The sequence below is a fragment of the Elaeis guineensis genome, chromosome 2 (assembly GCF_000442705.2).
Source record: "Elaeis guineensis isolate ETL-2024a chromosome 2, EG11, whole genome shotgun sequence".
Taxonomy (NCBI): Eukaryota; Viridiplantae; Streptophyta; class Magnoliopsida; order Arecales; family Arecaceae; genus Elaeis; species Elaeis guineensis.
The window spans coordinates 123,099,709-123,119,653 of record NC_025994.2 but is presented as its reverse complement, the minus strand read 5'-3'; the positions used below and the strand labels follow the sequence as shown (position 1 = coordinate 123,119,653).

The 19,945-nt window shown below is 37.2% G+C and overlaps 1 protein-coding gene across 3 annotated transcripts; it reads right to left on the bottom strand.

Annotated features, from left to right (window-relative positions):
* Positions 1-772: 772 nt before the first annotated feature.
* LOC105033366 (zinc finger CCCH domain-containing protein 59) lies at positions 773-18,364 on the bottom strand. Of its 3 annotated transcripts, none has more exons than XM_073253154.1 (10): positions 18,205-18,364; positions 17,822-18,095; positions 17,540-17,667; positions 17,292-17,413; positions 16,604-16,721; positions 15,252-15,721; positions 14,682-14,982; positions 13,642-13,738; positions 1,475-1,620; positions 773-1,311 (listed from the first exon to the last, which is right to left on the bottom strand). In XM_073253154.1, exons 1-10 carry the CDS (start codon positions 18,286-18,288, stop codon positions 1,171-1,173), a joined length of 1,881 nt encoding a protein of 626 aa, XP_073109255.1. In that variant the 5' UTR covers positions 18,289-18,364; the 3' UTR covers positions 773-1,170. The 3 variants fall into 3 exon arrangements, with proteins under 3 accessions (XP_073109255.1, XP_073109256.1, XP_073109257.1); XM_073253155.1 differs by having other exon boundaries at positions 15,252-15,682; positions 18,205-18,361; XM_073253156.1 differs by having other exon boundaries at positions 17,540-17,629; positions 18,205-18,342.
* Between the last annotated feature and the right edge of the window lie 1,581 nt (positions 18,365-19,945).

Below are 19,945 nucleotides of genomic sequence, written 5' to 3'. Positions count from 1 at the left end.
CGAAGAAACAAACTTCAAGTTTGGTCTATTAATATTTCTTCCGAAGGAAGAACTTTCAAGCTGCGCTTTATTAGTGGATATCTTTCATGTCCGGCTCTAAATAAAGTTTAGCATACAGGGTAAAGCTTCCAGTAACCAAATAGAATGGATCTAGATCTAACATAATACACCTCTAACCAGTCAAATTAAAGAATTCCTTGCAATAGGCATAAGCTGAGGTATGGAATCATAGACATAATATGTGACTCAAGTCCATATGACAAAAATTGTGTTCATATCAGTGCATCTTTTTCATTTTTTCCACAGCTTATTTGAAAATATTCCAATATATCCAGGTAACGCATTGCAAAGGCAATTATATCCAATCAAGCATTAAGCTTACCAACCTGCGCTACAATCAAACAAGTTTCTGATTTTCAAGGGACGTTTTGCTTCAAAATAGATAATTAACTGCACACATTTGCATCCACTGAGCAAATTCGGAAGGAGAATTACAGTACAGAAGTTCTTACTTCAGAAATCCATGCTTGCTATGCTTGTCTCCTATTTTGGCATCAACCACATGAGTTTCCAACACTAACAAAATTTCTAATGTTAATACAATGAAACACTTTAGACGAGAGAGAGAGAGAGAGAGAGAGAGAGAGAGAGAATCCAACTTTTGAAAGAGTTTTATGGTACGACCATGCCACATCAAAATTTCATCAAAACACCAGTTGTTGTCAGCACAATTCCAGCCACAATACACAACATTGGCTAACTACCGCTACCATATCAAATAACTACCATGCAATTGCCAAGAACCCATTGGTTACAGCAGTTGCAGTTTTTCAAATTTTGTAAGTGCTAAAAATTAGGATTCATGATAAATATCATCAATTAGCTGCGACTATTGTTACAGTTGATATAGCAACAGCACATGGCTTCAGTCTTATAGGTGACACATCCTTTTCATCACCAAAAAAAGGACAAACCATCTCCCAATGCCGATAACTACTAGTACTAAATGTGACTCTTTAAAGCATGTGTATTTGGCATTGCTGCCGAAGCCTTCACAATGTCCGCAAGTTGCGTCTCCAAATGAAATTTGCCTCTTTGTAATATGAAAGGTCGATGCTTTTCTCATGATGCAGGAGAGCATGAAGACACTCAGTATGAACAGAATGAATTTCATGACGGGAATCCTTTGGCGGGATCATAGTCACCAAATCCCTTCTTGAAACTTTCTACTATCTGCACTTCCTCATCCTTGTTGAGCTTGCAATTCTTCCAATCAGCTCGTTCTGGCACGCTTAAGAGGCCTGCGAGCACCTGCAAAATTTCAAACGATTTAACTATCATGGCTGGCAGAGTATTGGAAGCTACAATCAGATCTAACACGAGAAGCTTTTAGGTTTGGGGATGCAGCCTATGTCATTCCAACAGACATGAGACAAACAACCCAAGAATCAAGAATGAACTGTTAAGAACTTACCTCACGCCCAAACTGGACTGGGAACTTCTCTTTGTCATCAACAAGATGCGATAGTATTGTACCTTCAGGGAGTTCTACATAAAATATACTTGATTTGCCATCAAATTGAGACCTCAATAATTTTCTACCTTCACTAGAATCATCATCTGCAAAAGGATCAAGAGATCATCAATGTTGCGTGTCAAGGAACACTAAAGAATTTGACAAGATTTACAACTTTGACAAGCCCTTTTGATCCATTTTATATCCAAACATCTGTGCAGTTCTACCAACAAAGCAGAGTTCAGAAAGTTGCTCAAGGGCCTTTCTCCCACCAATTCATAACAGGACGGCAGATGGTAGAGATATACAGAGAAGGTATGCCAGCAAGATCATATCTGAATTATGGCATTCAAGCTATAATCTGATGCATTTGCAGACAGCAATAGTTTTGCTTGTGCTCATCACCCCGTTTTAAGAAAACACATTTTAATGGAGGTGTAAGCTAAAACAAATTTGAACTCATCATTCAGCTTGTGTCTTGTAGTTATGTAAATCCTATATCTGCTATGGTTTCACCTGACCATGTTGTTGATACCACTGCACGATGAACTCCAATTACTCCACCTTCTGTTGGCTAATTTTTGTCCAGTTCTGCCAGTTAAGGGGGCACTCAAACCAAGAATTTCCAGCAGATTTCAGACTCTAATACTAGTAATTCATTAACAGGAAGACACGTGGCTAATGTTTGTCTAGTTCTGCCAGTTAAGGGGGGCACTTAAACCAAGAATTTCCAGCAGATTTCAGACTAATACTAGAAATTCATTAACAGGAAGACACATCTTCAGTAAGGTTTAACATTTTTGATAACAACAAGAGCATATTTCAGTTAACCAAGAGACCAGATCATTTTGCCAAATACATGTTAATAAATACAGCCGAAATATTTGAGTTTCGGCTTTCATTGAAACCAAATTAACTTGACCAAATAAACAAAAACAGAGGAAACAGAATGAAACATGTTTCATTGTCCCATTTCGCAGCAGCCAACAACTGAATGAAGAATTCTCATTTCAATGTTATGCCTCAGATTACCTTTCTAAACATGTTTTCCCAGCATTACTGGATATTGCAAAAATAAGGATGACACAGGAAATCTTTGCAACAAGTTAAAATTATTTGTCAGACCTAGGAAAATACAATGTGCCATTCAAAGTTTGCTAAACCATCCCCAACCACACAGTTCAAGGCATATCAAACTGAATTGGTACAGAACCAGGATGGTTCAAGCTCCTGAATTGGTCCCAAGGCCAAACAAGGATGAACTAGCATGAACCACCTGGGTTTTGAGCAGTTTGGGGTAGTTCCAAGGTGGAGTGGGCCCGGACCACAAAATAAAAGGTCTTTGACTGACTTTGCCAAGAGTAAGGAGGTAAATGCCATGGCATGGAGCAGCATCACCATATCGATACCCACCGACCTACCATGCATCATGAATTGGTATCGCCATCTTTGGTGCCATATGTTTGATATTAATAGAGAAAACTATTAGATATATGATCTGAAAAGCCAATTGTTGATTGACACATTGTATTAATCAATGGCATATTTTTGTACTTGATTTATTAAAATTAATAAAATGAATATTTTTTTTATCCATTCATATGTAATGTGTCTGTGAATCGTCCAATGAGTTAATGGACAATGACACATTCCCAAGAGTTGAGAATTTGAGACGTGTCAATATAGATTAACTCCTGAAATGCTCTCGATTATTGGATTATCACGGAGATGGTGATTGATCCATCAAGATCGGTGCATAGATCGCTTTCCTTTCGGATAAATGAGTCTCGAATCTACAGTATAGGGACACTGGAGCGAGAGTGCAATTGTCAGAGAACAACGATACTGAACGTGATCAAGAACAAGTCACATGGATGTCTACTCACTCGTCAGTGACTATCTCGATGCTGTAGTTGTGTGAGAAGTTTTTTGACCTGCGATGCCTCGACCGCTCACAGTGGAATTGCTGTAGTTTGACAACACATAAACATGGTCCCTAGCTATTTGAGATCTTGCGGTATTCATTAGTTGCAGTAGGTTCGCTGTAGAAGTCAGATGTGCACTTATAAGGAATCATCAGCCTTAGTAGTTGAGGAGTAGTCATATGCGACTTAAGAAGCTGAGTTCTTAAGTCTGTGGCCACAGCAACGTAATAATGAAAAATAATTTTCATGAAATTCACGATTAGGCTCAAGTCGATTAAGTCTGACATATGACGGATGCTTAGGATTTGACGAGGTTCCATGACCTGCATCCTGTCGGGACTTTCGATAAAAGAACTTGATCACACGGTAACTACATCTAGGGGTTCAGATTTTTCTGTTCTATTGGATTGCCATTACATGCTGCTAGACATTACTAGTGGATTATGAGAACTCACTAGGATTGTTTTCGGATCAATGATCCTTGTTGGGTTGAGTTGGAATCGTTTCAGCCCATCGAAAAGAGTTTCAATGATGCTATGATAGAGATTATGATGTCTCACTATCAGATAGAATAGAACCTGAGGGATCACACACAAAAGGAGCTTGATCTGAGTAACGATTTGGATAATGATCAAATGATCAATTCAATTGATGATTTGGATCAATTTATAAAAGTTACTAATTTAGAAACTCCTAATTGTTAGCATAAGAGACTTAATTGCAAGTGTTGCAATGCAATTGAGCCTGATTAAATTATGGATCAAATCCTAATTAATTTAAATCATATTTAATTTAATTGGGCTTAACTTAATTTAAGACTAATTGGGTTTAAGTATCCAAGTTAGACTTGGATTCCAATCCTAATTGGATTAGAGTTGACAGCTTTTTCGAGTTTGATTCGAATCGGGCTCGAATTGATTCGAATCAAATCCAATTTGAAACTCAATTGAAATGGACTGCCTAAACCCTCTTTCCTTGGGATTCTCTCTCTTATTGGCCAACTAAGAAGTGGGAGGAGCAGTGGATTTGTCGCCCTTTTCCTCTTCGTACGTGTGAAGATGAGAGGAGGCACAACCCTTCTGGCATGGGACTCTTTTCTGATAAATTTTGATCCTAATTCAAATATTAATTTGAAATTTAATCAAATAGGATCAGTCCTTATCAGGTTTGGGAGTTGGGGACTTTGTTGTGTGCAACAAAATAAAAGATTAAGGGCGTGTGTGAAGGTTGTTCTGTGTGCTAACTTCTTCCTTGCCGCAACATCTCATCTCAATGCCCCTTCTCCCCTTTCCTCTCCCCACCTTCTCCACAGATCAATATGAGAGAGAGAGATTAGAGAGAGAGGAAGAGAAAGAAAAGGTTTTTCTTCTCTTCTAGGCATCTTTAGAGAGTTCCTTTCAGATCTGTGTGAAGGGTTCGTGTTACAGATTTTTCTTCGAGTTCTAGAAGAAGATCCACATCCAAGCCGAGGAATGAGGCCTGCAAAAAAGCTAGCCTCCGAGGGTCTTGGAGTTTCGATTAGCGATCTGCTCTATGTGGATACCAGCAGAGGCCGGGCACGTGCGCGACTCCGACAAAAATCCCAGACATCTTTCGGATTCGATCCGAGTAAGAAAGATAGCGATTCAGGTAATCAATCTTCCTTCTCTGTTTTTGATTTCAGATCTGTTATCATAAATCTATTTCAGCATGTTAAAGATCCGTAGGTGATTTATAGATTTGATCTACATGCTTCATATGAAAATAGTTTTCATATATGCTTCCGCTAGGTTAAAGTAACCTGATCTGATTTTGCATGCCTTAATCACCTAGAACTCCAACAATGGTATCACAGCCACAATTTTTAACATGTATGAAATAGATTTAAATCTGATTTCTCTTTAGATCTAAAAATTAGTTTCAGATTTAGATTATTTATTTTGATTTAAATCAGATTTGAAATCTGATTTCATGTATATGATACATAAATCTAAATTTTACATGCATATGTGATATGTTAGTGTAGATTAATAACCTAGTAGACTACCATTGTTGAGTTAAGTTCTTAGTTAGACCCACCATTCATGCAGGCACCCCTTCCACCATATCACATAAATCTAAATTTTACACGCATATGTGATATGTGCCTGCATGAATTAAGAAGAAGAACCGCGAAAAGTTGATCGATTTTGAAAACTGTTTTCCAAACAAGTTAACCAAAAATATTAGATTTGAAATTAAGATGTTAAACAATTTTTGAAAAGTGTTTTCAAATAGTTTTAATCATCTTTTTAGATCTGATTTTGCATATATGAGATATGTGCCATGTTAGTCTTAGATCTAAAAAATTATATATGTGATATACATTTCATAGATCTTAGATCTAAAACACCATATATGAGATATATGATTTTAGGTTTAGATCTGAAAATGTTTCGAGATCATAAATCATTAATTCATGCACTTTAACATAATCTAAAATTGTTTTTAGAATCTAAATTTTAAGTTATGCACAGGGATATGGGTTGAACAATTAAATCTAATGATTGGACTATAATTAGGTTCCTTGATTAGGTTAGGTTAGAACCCATGTCAATTTTGAGCAGTTGATTGAACCTAATCAATAGCTTATTACGATTAGGTCAAAGGAGCTCAATATCGAATTTAGTTGTAGTTGGTCATATCGATTCACATTTGATATGGATTGAGTAACTCAAGACCGAATTTGGCTCAGTGGATCGAGCCCAAATCGCTAAGCTAACCTATTCAATTCTAATTGATCAATTGGTGTCTAAAGCAAGTCTCAACTGGTGGTTTTTAATTGGGACCATGCTTATCTAGCCAATCCAGTTGGTGTCTAAGACAAGCATCGGCGATCCTCCCATCGATCTCACTTATCTGACCAACTTGATCGATTAAATTTTAAGGTTGTTTAGTTATTCATGTTCATCCATGCCGACTAGGTTAGTCAAACATAAGATTGTACTGACCTGAATCTAATCAATCAGACATAAGATTGTACTAATCTAATTTAGATAAGATCTAAATCTAAACCTCTTCACAAATATTAAGTCTTAAATCTTCCACCATTGTAAGAGTACGGGCGTCCTACTGATGTTGACTGTTCTCGACTGGTTACAGTGGTTCAGTTGCACCGAAAATATGCAACCACCCTATTAACATGAGATATTGCAAGGTAATGATGGGGTTGGACTCAATAATCGGACACGGTGAGGGACCTAATGACGGCTTTACCTATGCGTTGAATGGTGGGTCTAACTTAACTAAGAACTTGACCAATAAACGAACACGTTGAGGCTTCATAACTTAGAGATCAATCGCTGCATTATGCTTGAGAAGCATTGAACAATAGTTGTCCACTCATCGGTATAGTGTGGCCTAATAATCGGACACGGTGAGATGCGTGCATATCAATGGGACTGCAGTGCCCACTAAGAATCCTAATCGTGTAGGGCTTTTCGCATCTCCACGGAAGAGTGAGAGATCCGTAAGAATAGTGAGAGTCTAATTTGTTTCTTAAAGTCTCTAGAACAAATTTTAAAATCTGAGTACAATTGTCTAACTTGAATCTTCTATTTTCGTAGTTAACCATGTCAGTCTCCAACCATTTAGCCCGCATTATAGAGTCCAACCGACTAATTGGCCTTAACTACAAGGACTGATTTAGAAATCTTAAGATTGTCTTAAGTTCAGAGAAGTTGGGCTGTGTGCTCAACCAGGACCCCCCATCTTACATGACCATCCAAGTGCTCGTCAAACAGCAGCACAAAAAAAATGGATGGAGGATGACAACAAAGTGAAGTGTTACATACTGACTTCAATATCAAATGAGTTGCAGAGCCAACATGAGGATATACCTACTGCCAAGGCCATGATTGCACACCTGTAAGAGTTGTATAGTGAGCAAAGCCGCACGACGTACTTCGAAGTCTCTAAAAGACTTTTTAATACGAAAATGCGCAAAGGACAGTCAGTCCATGATCATTGTTTGGCAGTGATTAAGGACATAGAACAGCTTGAGAAGCTGGGCATTCCTATTCATAGGAAACTGCAAGTGGATTTGATCTTTCAATCCCTTACTAGTTCATTTGCTTCATTTGTTATGAACTATAATATGAACAAATTAAACTACACTTTATTTGAGTTGATGAATATGTTGGTAAGTAATGAGGGGACCTTGAAGAGTTCAAGGGCTAACATTGTTCTCGCTGTGAAGCAAGAATCTTCCTCCAAGAGAAAGTCTAGTTGGAAGAAAAAAAGCAGAAAAAGAAAAAGGAGAGCAAGCCGAAGGACACTCCAAAGAAGGCTGCTGGTGGCAAAAAAAAGTGTTTCCATTGCAATAATGATGGCCATTAGAAGAGGAACTGTTCGTTGTACCCGAAGAGCCTGAAAAAACAAAAGACAGATGCACCTTTGAAAGGTAAGTCCAATATGCTCATTATTGAATCTATTGAATCTAACCTTATGGTTTTCTCTATTTCTAGTTGGATATTGAACTCTGACTCGAGTGCTCACATATGTACTTCTATGCAGGGTCTGATAAAAAATAGAGGACTGAAGGAAGAAGAAATGATCCTGCGCGTCGGCAATGGAGCAAAGGTTGCTGCAATCGCCGTTGGAATATATCCTCTACGATAACCGTTAGAATCTAAATTGAATCTTAAAAATTGTTATTATGTATCTGTAGCTAGCAAAAATTTGATTTCTATGTCTGTGCTAGCACAAGATGGATATGAATTTAATTTCGATAAAGACTTTTATACTATTTACTTGAGAAATAAATTGATTGCAAGAGCTCTGTTAATTGATAGTCTTTATCATTTGCATGTCGATGCATCTGTGAACATTAACGAGCAATTAGTGAAAGCCGTAGGACACAAGACCTAGAGATGACCTGAACCACAAGTATTTATGGCATCTCAGACTTGATCATATTGGAGAAGACAAGATCAACAAACTGAAAAAGAATGAGATCCTTAACTCACTGAGTTCTGAGTTTTATTCAGTTTGTGAATCCTACCTTCAAGAAAAAATAACTAAATTATCCTTTGTAGGATATGGGGAAAGGGCCACTGAATTACTTGCCCTGGTACACACTAATATGCATGGGCCATTTGATGTGCAGGTCAGATATAGTTATCAGTACTTCATCCATGATTATTTACAGTATGAGATGTGTTTCTTATGAGACACTGAAGTTTTTGAAAAGTTCAAAGAATTTAGACATGAAGTAGAAAAACAAACAGAAAAACTCCTTAAAATTCTTCAATCAGATCGATGAGAAGAATATCTTAGTGAAAAATTTCTGAAATATCTCAAGGACAACAACATAGTCTTACAGTGGACTCCTAGTACGTCTTAACTCAATAGGATATCAGAAAGGAGAAATAAAATCCTATTGAATATGGCCCGATCTATGATGAGCTTCACTGACCTACCTATGTTTCTTTGGGCACATACCCTACAAACCTCCATTTATATTTTAAATAGGGTTCCTTCTAAATTCATTCCTACCACACTATATGAAATATGGCATAGTAAGAAACTGAATCTTGACCATCTCAAGATTTGGAGATATCCAGCTATGTTAAAAAACTAATGGCGGACAAGTTAGAACCCAGATCTATGAAAGCTTGTTTTATAAGGTATTCTAAAAAATCAATAGGATACTACTTTTACTTTTCAGAGAATTACAATGTGATTGTGATCCGACATGCCACGTTCTTGAAAAAATAATTTATCCAGGACGAATGTAGTGGGAGGCTAATTAAGCTCGTAAAGAAAGTCTCTAAAGAGCGGCGAGCTGTAGATCAGACTGAACCCATTGAACCAGTAGATGTCGTGGTTCCACCACCTCGTAAATTTAGTAGGATCTCCCATCCTCCTGAAAGGTACTTAGATATGCTTACAGATGATGTAGAGGAAGTATTCCTCGTGAGAGATAAGGATCAAGTAGTTGATCCTAAAATCTATGACGAGACGATGTCAGAAATCGACTTCGAGAAATAGTTGAATGTTATGAAGTCAGAAATTGACTCAATGCATTCAAACCAAGTCTTGACCTTAGTGGATCCATCAGAGAGTATTGTATCCATTGGGTGTACATGGATCTACAAAAAAAAGATAGATGCAGATGGTAAGATAGAGACCTATAAAGCTAGGCTAGTGGTGAAGGATTATAATCAACGCAAAGGTATTGACTATCATGATATCTTTTCGTCCGTAGCCATACTGAAATTCATCCACACATTGCTTGCCATTGCAGCTTTATCATGATTATGAAATTTGACAGATGAATGTGAAAATGACGTCCCTAAATGGATATCTTGAAGAAGATATCTATATGGAACAGCCTTTAGATTTCACTTCTAGTGATGGAGATCACAAAATCTGCAAGCTGCATAGATCCATTTATGGATTGAAGCTTTTCGAAATTGAAACACTCATTTCAACGATGCCATCAAATCATTTGATTTCATAAAGAATGAGGAGCCTTGCGTTTACAAGATCAGTGGGAGGACTGTCACATTCCTCATATTATACGTAGATGATATTCTTCTTATTGAGAATGATATTCATATGCTGACCTCAGTCAAGAGTTGGCTGTCCAAGAATTTTTCATGAAAGATCTAAAAGAAGCATCTTATATTCTAGAAATTAAGGTCTATAGAGATAGACCGAATAGGATGCTTGGCCTTTCACAGAAGATGTACATAGAAGAAGTGCTGAAGACGTTCAGCATGAAGAACTCTAAGAGGAGACTACTACCCCTTAGACATGGCATTAGTCTCTATAAAAAGATGTGTCCTAGCACATGAGGAGATTCAGAGGATGAGCAAGATCCCTTATGCTTCAGTAATATGAAAACTCATATATACCATGTTGTGTACACGATCTGATATAGCCCTAGCTGTAAGTGTCACGAGCAGGTATCAGTCGAATCTAGACGAAGAGCACTGGACTCTGTGAAGAACATCCTTAAGTACTTGAGAAGGATTAAGCATTTATTCTTGATCTTTGGAGGAAGTCCTGAGTTGCGGGTTGAGGAATATACTGGTTCAGACTTTATGTATGATCCCGATGATATGTCTACGTCAGGATGTGTAGTTCTTCGCAATGATGGTTCTACAAATTGAAAGAATTTCAAGCAACCAATCATTGCTGATTCTATCGTGAAAGTTGAGTATATCGCCATCTCAGAAGCTGCAAAGGAAGCCTTCTGGTATAAGAAGTTCGTTGCAGAGCTCGAAGTGATGCCATAAGATGCCATTGCCTTGTACTGCGATAAAAACGACACCATAGCCCTTGCTAAGGAACCCAGACCTCATCAGAAGTTCAAACATATCGAGCGACGGTTTCACATTATACGCGACTACCTCGAGAAAAAGTACATCGAGATGCGAAAAATAGACTCTACGGACAACGTAGCAAACCCACTGACGAAACATTTGAGCCAGCAGAAATCTGAAGTCCACCTTGAGAAGATGGATCTTAGGTACATGGCCAATTGGCTTTAGATCAAGTAGGAGATTGTTAGATGTATGATCTGAAAAGCCAATTGTTGGCTGACACATTGTATAAATTCAAAACATATTTTTGTACTTGATTTATTGAAATTAATAAAACAGGTATTTTTTTTATCCATTCATGTGTAATGTGTCTATGAATCATCTAAGGAGTTAATGGACAATGACACATATTTTCAAGAGTTGAGAATTTGAGACATGTCAATATAAATTAACTCCTGAAATGCTCCTAATCGTTGAATCACGGAGACAATGATTGATCCGTTGAGATCGATGCACAGATCACTTCTCTTTCGGATAGACGAATCTCAAGTTTACAGTATAGAGATACTGGAACGAGAGTACAAATGGTTGTTAAAGAACAACGATACTGAGCGTGATCAAAAACAAGAAGTTACATGGATGTCTACTCACTCGTCAGTGACTATCTCGATGCTATAGTTGTATGAGTAATTCTTTAACCTGCGGTGCCTCGACTGCTCACAGTGGGATTGTTGTAGTTTGACAACACAAACATGATCCCTAGCCATTTGGAGCCTTGCGGTGTTCGTTGACTGTAGTAGATTCGTTGTAGGAGTAGAATGTGCACTTATAAGAGATCCATCGGGCTGAGTAATTGAGTAGTCCTATGCGATCTAAGTGGCTGGGTTCTTAAGTCTGTGGCCACAGCAACGTGATAATAGAAAGGAGTTTTTATGAGATTTATGATTGGACTCAAGCTGATTAAGTCTGATATATGATGGATGCTTAGGGTTTGATGAGATTCCATGACCTGCATCCTATCAGAACTTTCGATAGAAAAACTTGATCATATGGTAACTACATCTAGGGATTCAGATTTTTTTTATTCTGCTGGATTGCCACTACATGCTGCTAGACGTCACTGGTGAATTGTGAGAACTCACTAGAATTGTTTTCGAATCAACGATCCTTATTGGGTTGAGTTGAAATCGTTACAACCCATCGAAAAGAATTTCGATGATATTGTGATAGAGATCATGGTCTGTCTCACTACTAGATAGAATAGAACCTGAAGGATCACACACAAAAGGAGCTTGATCTAATCAACGACTTAAATAATGATCAAATTATCAATTAGATTGATTTGGATCTATTTGTAAAAGTTGCAAATTTAGAAATCGCTAATTGTTAGCATAAAGGACTTAATTGTAAATGTTGCAATGCAATTAGGCCTGATTAAATTATGGATCAAATTCTAATTAATTTAAATCAGATTTAATTTAATTAAATTTAACTTAATTTAAGGTTAATTGGATTTAAGTATCCAAATTAGACTTGGATTCCAATCCTAATTGGATTAGGATTTACAGCCTTTTCGAATTCGATTCGAATCGAGTTCAAATTTGATTCGAATCAAATCCAATTTGACACCCAATTGAAATAGACTGCCTAAGCCCTCTTTCCTTAGAATTCTCTCTTATTGGCCAACTAAGAAGTGGGAGGAGCAGTGGATTTGTCACCCTTTTCCTCTTCGTACACATGAAGATGAGGGTAGGCACAAGTTGGCGCCTCTCCTTCTGACTTGAGACTCTTTTCTAATAAGTTTTGATCCTAATTCAAATTTTAATTTGAAATTTAATCAGATAAGATCAATCCTTATCAGGTTTGGGTGTTGGGGACTTTGTTGTGTGCGACAAAATAAAAGATTAAACAGGACATGTGTGAAGGTTGTTCTGTGCGCTAACTTCTTCCTTGCCGCAACATCTCATCTCAACGCCTCTTCTCCCCTTTCCTTTTCATGCCCCACCTTCTCCACAGATCAGATCTGAGAGAGCGAGAGATTAGAGAGAGAGGAAGAGAAGGAAAAGGATGTTTCTCCTCTTCTAGGTGTCTTTAGAGAGTTCCTTTCATATCTGCGCGAAGGATCCGTGTTGCAGATTTTTCTTCTCCGAGTTATAAAAGAAGATCCACATCCAAGCCGAGGAACGAGGCCTGCAAGAAAGCTAGCACTCCGAGGGCCTTGGAGTTTCAATCAGTGATCTGCTCCGTGTGGATACCAGCAAAGGCCGAGCACGTGCGCGGCTCCAACAAAAACCCCGGGCATCTGCCGGATCCGATCTGAGTAAGAAGAAAGATAGCAATTCAAGTAATTGATCTTCCTTCTCTATTTTTGATTTCAGATCTGTTATCATAAACCCATATCAGCATGTTAAAGATCTGTAGGTGATTTATAGATTTGATCTACATGCTTCATATGAAAATAATTTTCATATATGCTTCCGCTAGGTCAAAGTAATTTGACCTAATTTTGCATGCCTTAATCACCTAAAACTCCAACAATAACTAGATACAAATGATGGAAAATCTGAAGATGATAGAGGAACTTTACAAATGAAAGTCAAAACTACATACACATCATGTGCCTAAACTAACAATTATAGACCAGTGTCAGAAAAGGAAACTTAAAATTTTCACACTGACTTTCTGACATGAAAGCTAACACATTTTCTACCAGTGAAAACAAGGATTCATCAACAATGCCAAAAAGGATCTACTTCAAATCCTCAGCAAATAATTTAACTGTTTATCATGTATATGTACCATTGGAATCCAATATTTCCCTCTATTCGACGGTATTACCATTCTACCCATGTCTATCATAACATAGCATCTATGCACAGATAAACATAAGGATATTTCACGAAGAACATACCTGGGTTCACCACTGCAAATTCAAATCCTAATTTCTTGGCAGCTAAATTGAAAATCCGCTGAACATTTGATGCTTTAGATAATGGAATGGGAACAGCCTGTTCAGAACATTTGCAAGAATATTACTCAACAAACCATATAACTCGCAACATGCAAGCACTAGTAGGATCATCATGCATTGGACCTTTTGATCATCAACCGCAGCATTGGTGTGCATGGTGCTCTTGCATGCAAAGAAAGCACAGCACACATGCAGCACCTCACATTGGCTCTACTTGTATCCACTTCTCAAGGTGCGATGCAAGATGTGTGGCTATTGCTGTGGTGGATGATCCAAAGGCCTAATGCATGCTGGACCTAGCCAACTTCCAAGACACAAAACAGACACTGAAATAATGATAGATCAAACTACCTACCACAGTACTCACAGTTTCCACATTGGTAATGAGATTCTTTATTAGGAAACATTTGTTCAGAAAATGTATTGTTGCAGTAACATACAAAAATCATAAATCAGATGCATTCATCCAGACGGACAGACGGACGCACGCAGGCATGCACACACGCAGAGAGAGAGAGAGAGATGAGATGGTGCATGACTAATAAATTTGCATTCTAAAACTTTGGGAAACAACAAGAAAAGTTGGTATTAGCTGCAATTAATAGGCTAGTGGCAGGTACAGCATTTAGTCAAAGCAAAAAAGTGCCCAATTTTCATAACTTCTAACATGCATTTGAAAGAACATGCCCACATTGTCATTGTGGTGATGAAGTGGCAGACAAATCTGAAAGTTTGACATGCATTGTGAATCATCAAATGAATATTCTGGTTGATGCTTGCCTCTTAAGAGGCTACTGTAGAATTCTTGTCAGTCCATTTTTTATGCAATCGAGACAAATTCCAGATAAGATAACAATCAAAGTTCATGAATCAGAGAAAAAATTCAAATAGATCTTATAAAAGAGGCAAGCTCTAACTCTGCTAATTTATGGCTGTACAATTGGTAACTATTAAATCCTGGGAGAAGAAATCCTTCCTACCTGAAGGTTAGCATGAGGACTATGTTGAAATATCCACTCAAAAAAGACAACTTCATTTGCCTGGTTCTTGTAATACATATTGAGAGCATTTTTATATTTTGCAAGCTCCATGTCCGTTTCTGAAGGCATCATAAGAGTATTAGGGCAGTGCTCAATTGGTACCAGCAGTACATGGTTCTGCACAAGTGCACCCTTAGCAAGCGTGCAGTAGTAACTTTCTCCTATGCTTATTACAAGGTGTGACTCCACATTTGGGCTTGACAAGCAGAACCAACAATTTTTCCCTGAGCTCCTCCGATCACTAGAAGTTAACAAAATCATGACACTGAAGGTTAATATCCAAAACGAGCATCAGCAAAATGGAAGCTTCCAGAACTCATACAACTAATTACATAAAGAACAATGGAATTATGGATGTCATGGCTCTCCATCAGGCATATGCGAGACATGGTCTAAAGCATCAAACACTGGCTTATAAGGAGATTGACACATTGTACGTGTTGAGAAGCCAACCATTCACTATCAAGGAAAAAAAAATATAAAGCATATTTCACAAACTGCTTAACTTACCTATGAGATCTTGCATTCTGAGAGAAACTAGCCCCTTCCTCAGAGAGGCTATGGTTAAAATTGCAATCAGGACCTCGTTCGCATTTTCCTTTGTTAAGAAAATCAAAGCATACATTTCTTAGATACTGGTCCCTCGCATCCGCATCATGTCGATAATTACATTTCTCCCCTCGAGAACAGGATCCTGAAGATGTAAACTTGAAGCACAACTTATCCCCACCTGCCCCTCCCTGTTTTTGCCTCTTTGAAACATCAAATCGCCAGTATTGTGTATCAATATCACTATTGGCAGGACGTTTAGTAGCTTCTCTGGCATGACTGGTTTTCTCTGCAAGCATATATGGTGATAAGGTGGTGTTTGGTGGTCTTGTGCGAATCTCAGCAGTTGACATCATAGATGCTGGAGTAGGAGAAATCGCATGAATAAACTTCTGCGAAGCATGTACAGCATACAAACAGTTATACAGCGCCTAAAAGGTATAGTCAGATCAATGCAATATAAATTAACATGAACAAAGTTTTTACTTCTTAATAGGAACTATCAGCAAAAGTTGACTATTTCAACACCTGCTGTTACATTATTGTCAGATTAAGTAACATGTAGAACAGTGAGAGTCAGAATATAGTATCCTACTTAATGAGTACGAATCAGTGATTTCAAGAGCTTTTACACAAGATGTCATTTCTTAAAGATAGAGTTGGGACCAATAAAATTCACATGATTTAGCTCTATAAAATTCACATGATTTAATGTTCAAAAAAAGAATTCATGGATATTTAAATTTAAAACGACAAGCATGGCTGATAGGAGTATTGAATTACAAGAAACCTAGCATAATAGAAAAAAGACATTTTAAAAAAAAAAAAATCTTTATATTACCATTTTATAATCACAAAAAGATGAACAATCTAACTCTACCAAATACTGATTTAAGAAAATGCAGAATAAAGCAAAATACATAGCCTCGTTCCACAAAAAAGCATGTAAGCTAACAGCCTGAAGAGCCAAAACATCATTTTTTTGTAATGTGTATTTACGCACACACACATATGATACATGCATGTGAATATGTGTATGTGCATATGCATTTAGATGGAGAGATGGACAAAATGGACAGAGATATGACGCCTCTGTTTGATGTAGAACATCTGACGCCTCTGTTTGATGTAGAATGTACATAATGCAGATAAATTTTTGACTCTAAAAACAGCCAATAACATTTACCAAAAAAAGTATGAAATATGGAAATAAAAAAGTGCAAAGAAAATGAAGATGTTTAGAAGCATGCAACATAAAATCCCCAAAAGTTAGATGCTTACGTACAGTTCTTGTGCTAAGAAAACAACCAGACCTGTTTCTCTTTATTCCCTACAGCCGCAAGCCCAATAAAACGGGTAACATGTTCAGCTTCCTTGTTACAATAGGGCTCACGTGCATAATATACACCTTTAGTGCCTGCAATATGATACCTACAGAAAATAGATAGCAGGCCTCAGCATCAGCATCATCTTATACACAGTCAGACAAAACCCCAACGCTCATCAAAGAGTTGGTTCTGCAATTTATTCAACACAGCATTCATGAGCTTATAAACTATAAACCACTGTTCGAACTTGGAATTAGCCCCCTCCCTCAACAAGACAGAGGAAGAGAATCTCGTTCATGAAAGTTGAACAACATAACAGCAAATGAAGCATAGTCGAGTTGGAGAGTTAATTGTCCTCATAGCCATATTATGCATACTAGATCCAACACTGCCTACTGACATTTTATTCTTGACATATTAAAAGTGCCTAAAGTATACAATCCTTGATTCTCCAAATAAGATAAAAATATGAAAAAGAAAATAAAAAAAGAAGAAAGAAAGAAAAGAAAAGAAACATTGTATTGATTTAAGACATCCAACAGAGGGATGCAGATAAACCTTATGCAGATTGCATACCATTACTCCTAACAGGTATGAATTATGGGAATGGTTTGTCTGACTACAGATGCGTAATGTGCTATTAAATTAATACTAATTTTCAAAAAGGACCTACCTCGGCTTGATCTCTGCAACTAATTCCGATACAATGGAATCATATGCTGAAGGATCTGAAACACCCGGTGGAGCATTGGAAGTATCAGCTCCATTCGAGACCCCACTTGGCCATTCATTAGTAAAAGATGGTTAAGGAAAAAAAAAACAAACAGAATTCCTTAAGAAACGGTATAGGTGGGGAAAAAAAATCCAGGTAAAATTTGCTCCTTTTCTTTAAAAAAAAAAAAAAGCGAAAAAAGGATATGTCAAAAACATATCAACTATCCCCGGCTCTTCTGCTAGGGCTCTCAATGCATCAACATCATCCTCGGTGTACACTCCATAGCCCCCAGCATCCTGTGAACGCCTACCAGATAAATAAACCACCGATAACCCTGTAATAATCGTTACAGATACTCTAATGATAAGCGAAATCCTCTAATAATTCAAGAAAAGAAACAGGAGTAATTTAATGATCCAAGAAAGCGAGAGATTAGAGTTACAAGAAGACTAGAGCATTGGGGAGAAAGAGAGGTAGGCAATGCGGACCGTGGAGGGAGAACCTGCCGCTGCCCTTGAGCCAGTAGAGGTTGGAGCAGAGCTGGACGCCATCGGTCTTGAAGCCGAGGTTAGAGGGGAGCTTGGAGGCGGCAGAGAGGAACCGCGCGGCGCCGACGCCGTAGTCACCGGTGAAGTAGGTGGGAATGGGGACGGCGACGCGGCCGTCGAGGTAGTCCGAGAGCTCGTCGGGGCGGTCAGCGGAGTCCGGGAAGAACTGACCGACGCAGAAGAGGGCGTCGAAGGGTCCGCTCGATTTATTCACCTGAACAAGAGATTTGAAAAAGAATTAGGGTTTTAGGTTTCGATCTTGGCCGTAGTGAACGGAGGACCAAACCCTAGGAACGAAATGGATCGGAGGGAAAGGAAGAGACCGTCTGGACTCGCTTGAAGAGCTGGTGCAGGTTGCCGAGGACGTCGCCGCAGAAGAGGATCCTTGGAGTGGAAGTAGTCGCCATGGAGGGGAAGCGAGAGCGGGGAAGAGAGGATTTGATGAGATGATGTAATTTTAAGCGAGACGAGGCTGAGAGAAGCGTGAGGACCCATCCCGCAAACAAAGTCGGCAAGTGTTACCGGTTGCCGATTTTGCCGCTTTATCCGACCATTCCAATATTCGGAAAGCCGATAGATGGACGGTCATAATTTCAGTCCTTAAAATCTATCTTAATATCCATGTTATACAATTTTGTAGACGGCTGATTTTGCAAGCAAAAGGTTGATGATTCTGAGATTCTCTCTTTAACATATATCATATGTTGATCATATATTATGTTTTGTTTATATGTTGTATTAAAATTAGGTAAGTTTGATGACCTAAATGGGGTTACCATAACGATTTAAGATCAAATGATGTGAATTCTATAGTGATTTGATCCTCTAATTTAAGATCTCTGTATTTGATAGATCATAATCCAGTAATTAAAGATTCTCAAGTATCTATAAGTAATCTGTTGGGTGTTTTATGAAAATTCAAAATTAATAACCATCTAGTACCAAAACTATCCATGATATATTCCATAAAAATTTATTCATTAAACATATAAAATATATTATAATAAAATATATACATATTTATTAATATATTAATAATTAGTATATTCTATAAAAATATATTTATCAGTCCTATAAATTATTAGTCCTATAAAAATATATTAATTATTATTATAAAATTAATACTTTTATTTGTACTTGTAATATGTTATTATTAATATGAATATTTATTTTAATTATAAAGATAAAGCAACTAGAAGTAATATATTAAATAATTTTATTATATAAATATCATAGTACAATAGGATAGTTCTGTTCTAGTTTAAAATTATCATTGAATCATGATATAATTAATAATATATCATAATATAATATACATCATAAATATAATAAACAATATAAATATAATATAATATATAATATTGATATAATATCTTAACGATATATTAAGATAAATTTTTTTCGCTAGATTAAGGGGTATTTTTATCATTAAATTTCAATTCGAAGTCACTATCCAAAGATGAACTTGAATTTGTGACCTCAAAGATGGATATTCTATTATTTGGTTGGATGGTGATTTGAGATCATTACCACATAGGATCATCATGGTACAACTACATGGTAATCTCATTATCTCTACTCATATAATCGTTCATCTTGGATGAATCACCATATACCAATTACTCCCCTAAATTCAAAGAAGAGGTTGTAGAGATAAGTGAAAAATGTATATCATTATACAAAAATATGAAAGTGGCGTATAACTTTTTATATAAAATCAACAACAATTAATAATCTTTTAGCACCAATTATCTTTTTTAATAATTATGATTCTTTGTTTATTGATTGTTTAAGATACTTGTTTAGTGTTATAGGTTTGACGCAAGAGGAAAGTAAGGTAGGACCAAGCATTTCTGGTTTAAATTAAAGCACAATATTTTTTGTATCTTCTAGGATTCATATTCGGCTAATTAATTTGGTATCCTTATTTAGATATTTAACAAAATCATCTTGTTGCCTTTGTAATGCTATACCAGTTATGCCCCCCTCACGATTCATCCATGATTCACGTTTATGTGAAATGGTGAAGAAAGATTTGAAATCCTATATGATGTTTGACCTTTT

Bases quoted from the DNA above. Each gene is read 5' to 3' on its own strand.
- LOC105033366 (XM_073253154.1), bottom strand. From the start codon at position 18,288: ATGGCGACTACTTCCACTCCAAGGATCCTCTTCTGCGGCGACGTCCTC. The intron at 17,668-17,821 runs GTCCGCATTGCC...CGATTATTACAG, and splicing joins CGGCAGGTTCTCCCTCCACG to GGTTATCGGTGGTTTATTTA. The intron at 16,722-17,291 runs GTAGGTCCTTTT...TATTTTCTGTAG, and splicing joins GTTGCAGAGATCAAGCCGAG to GTATCATATTGCAGGCACTA.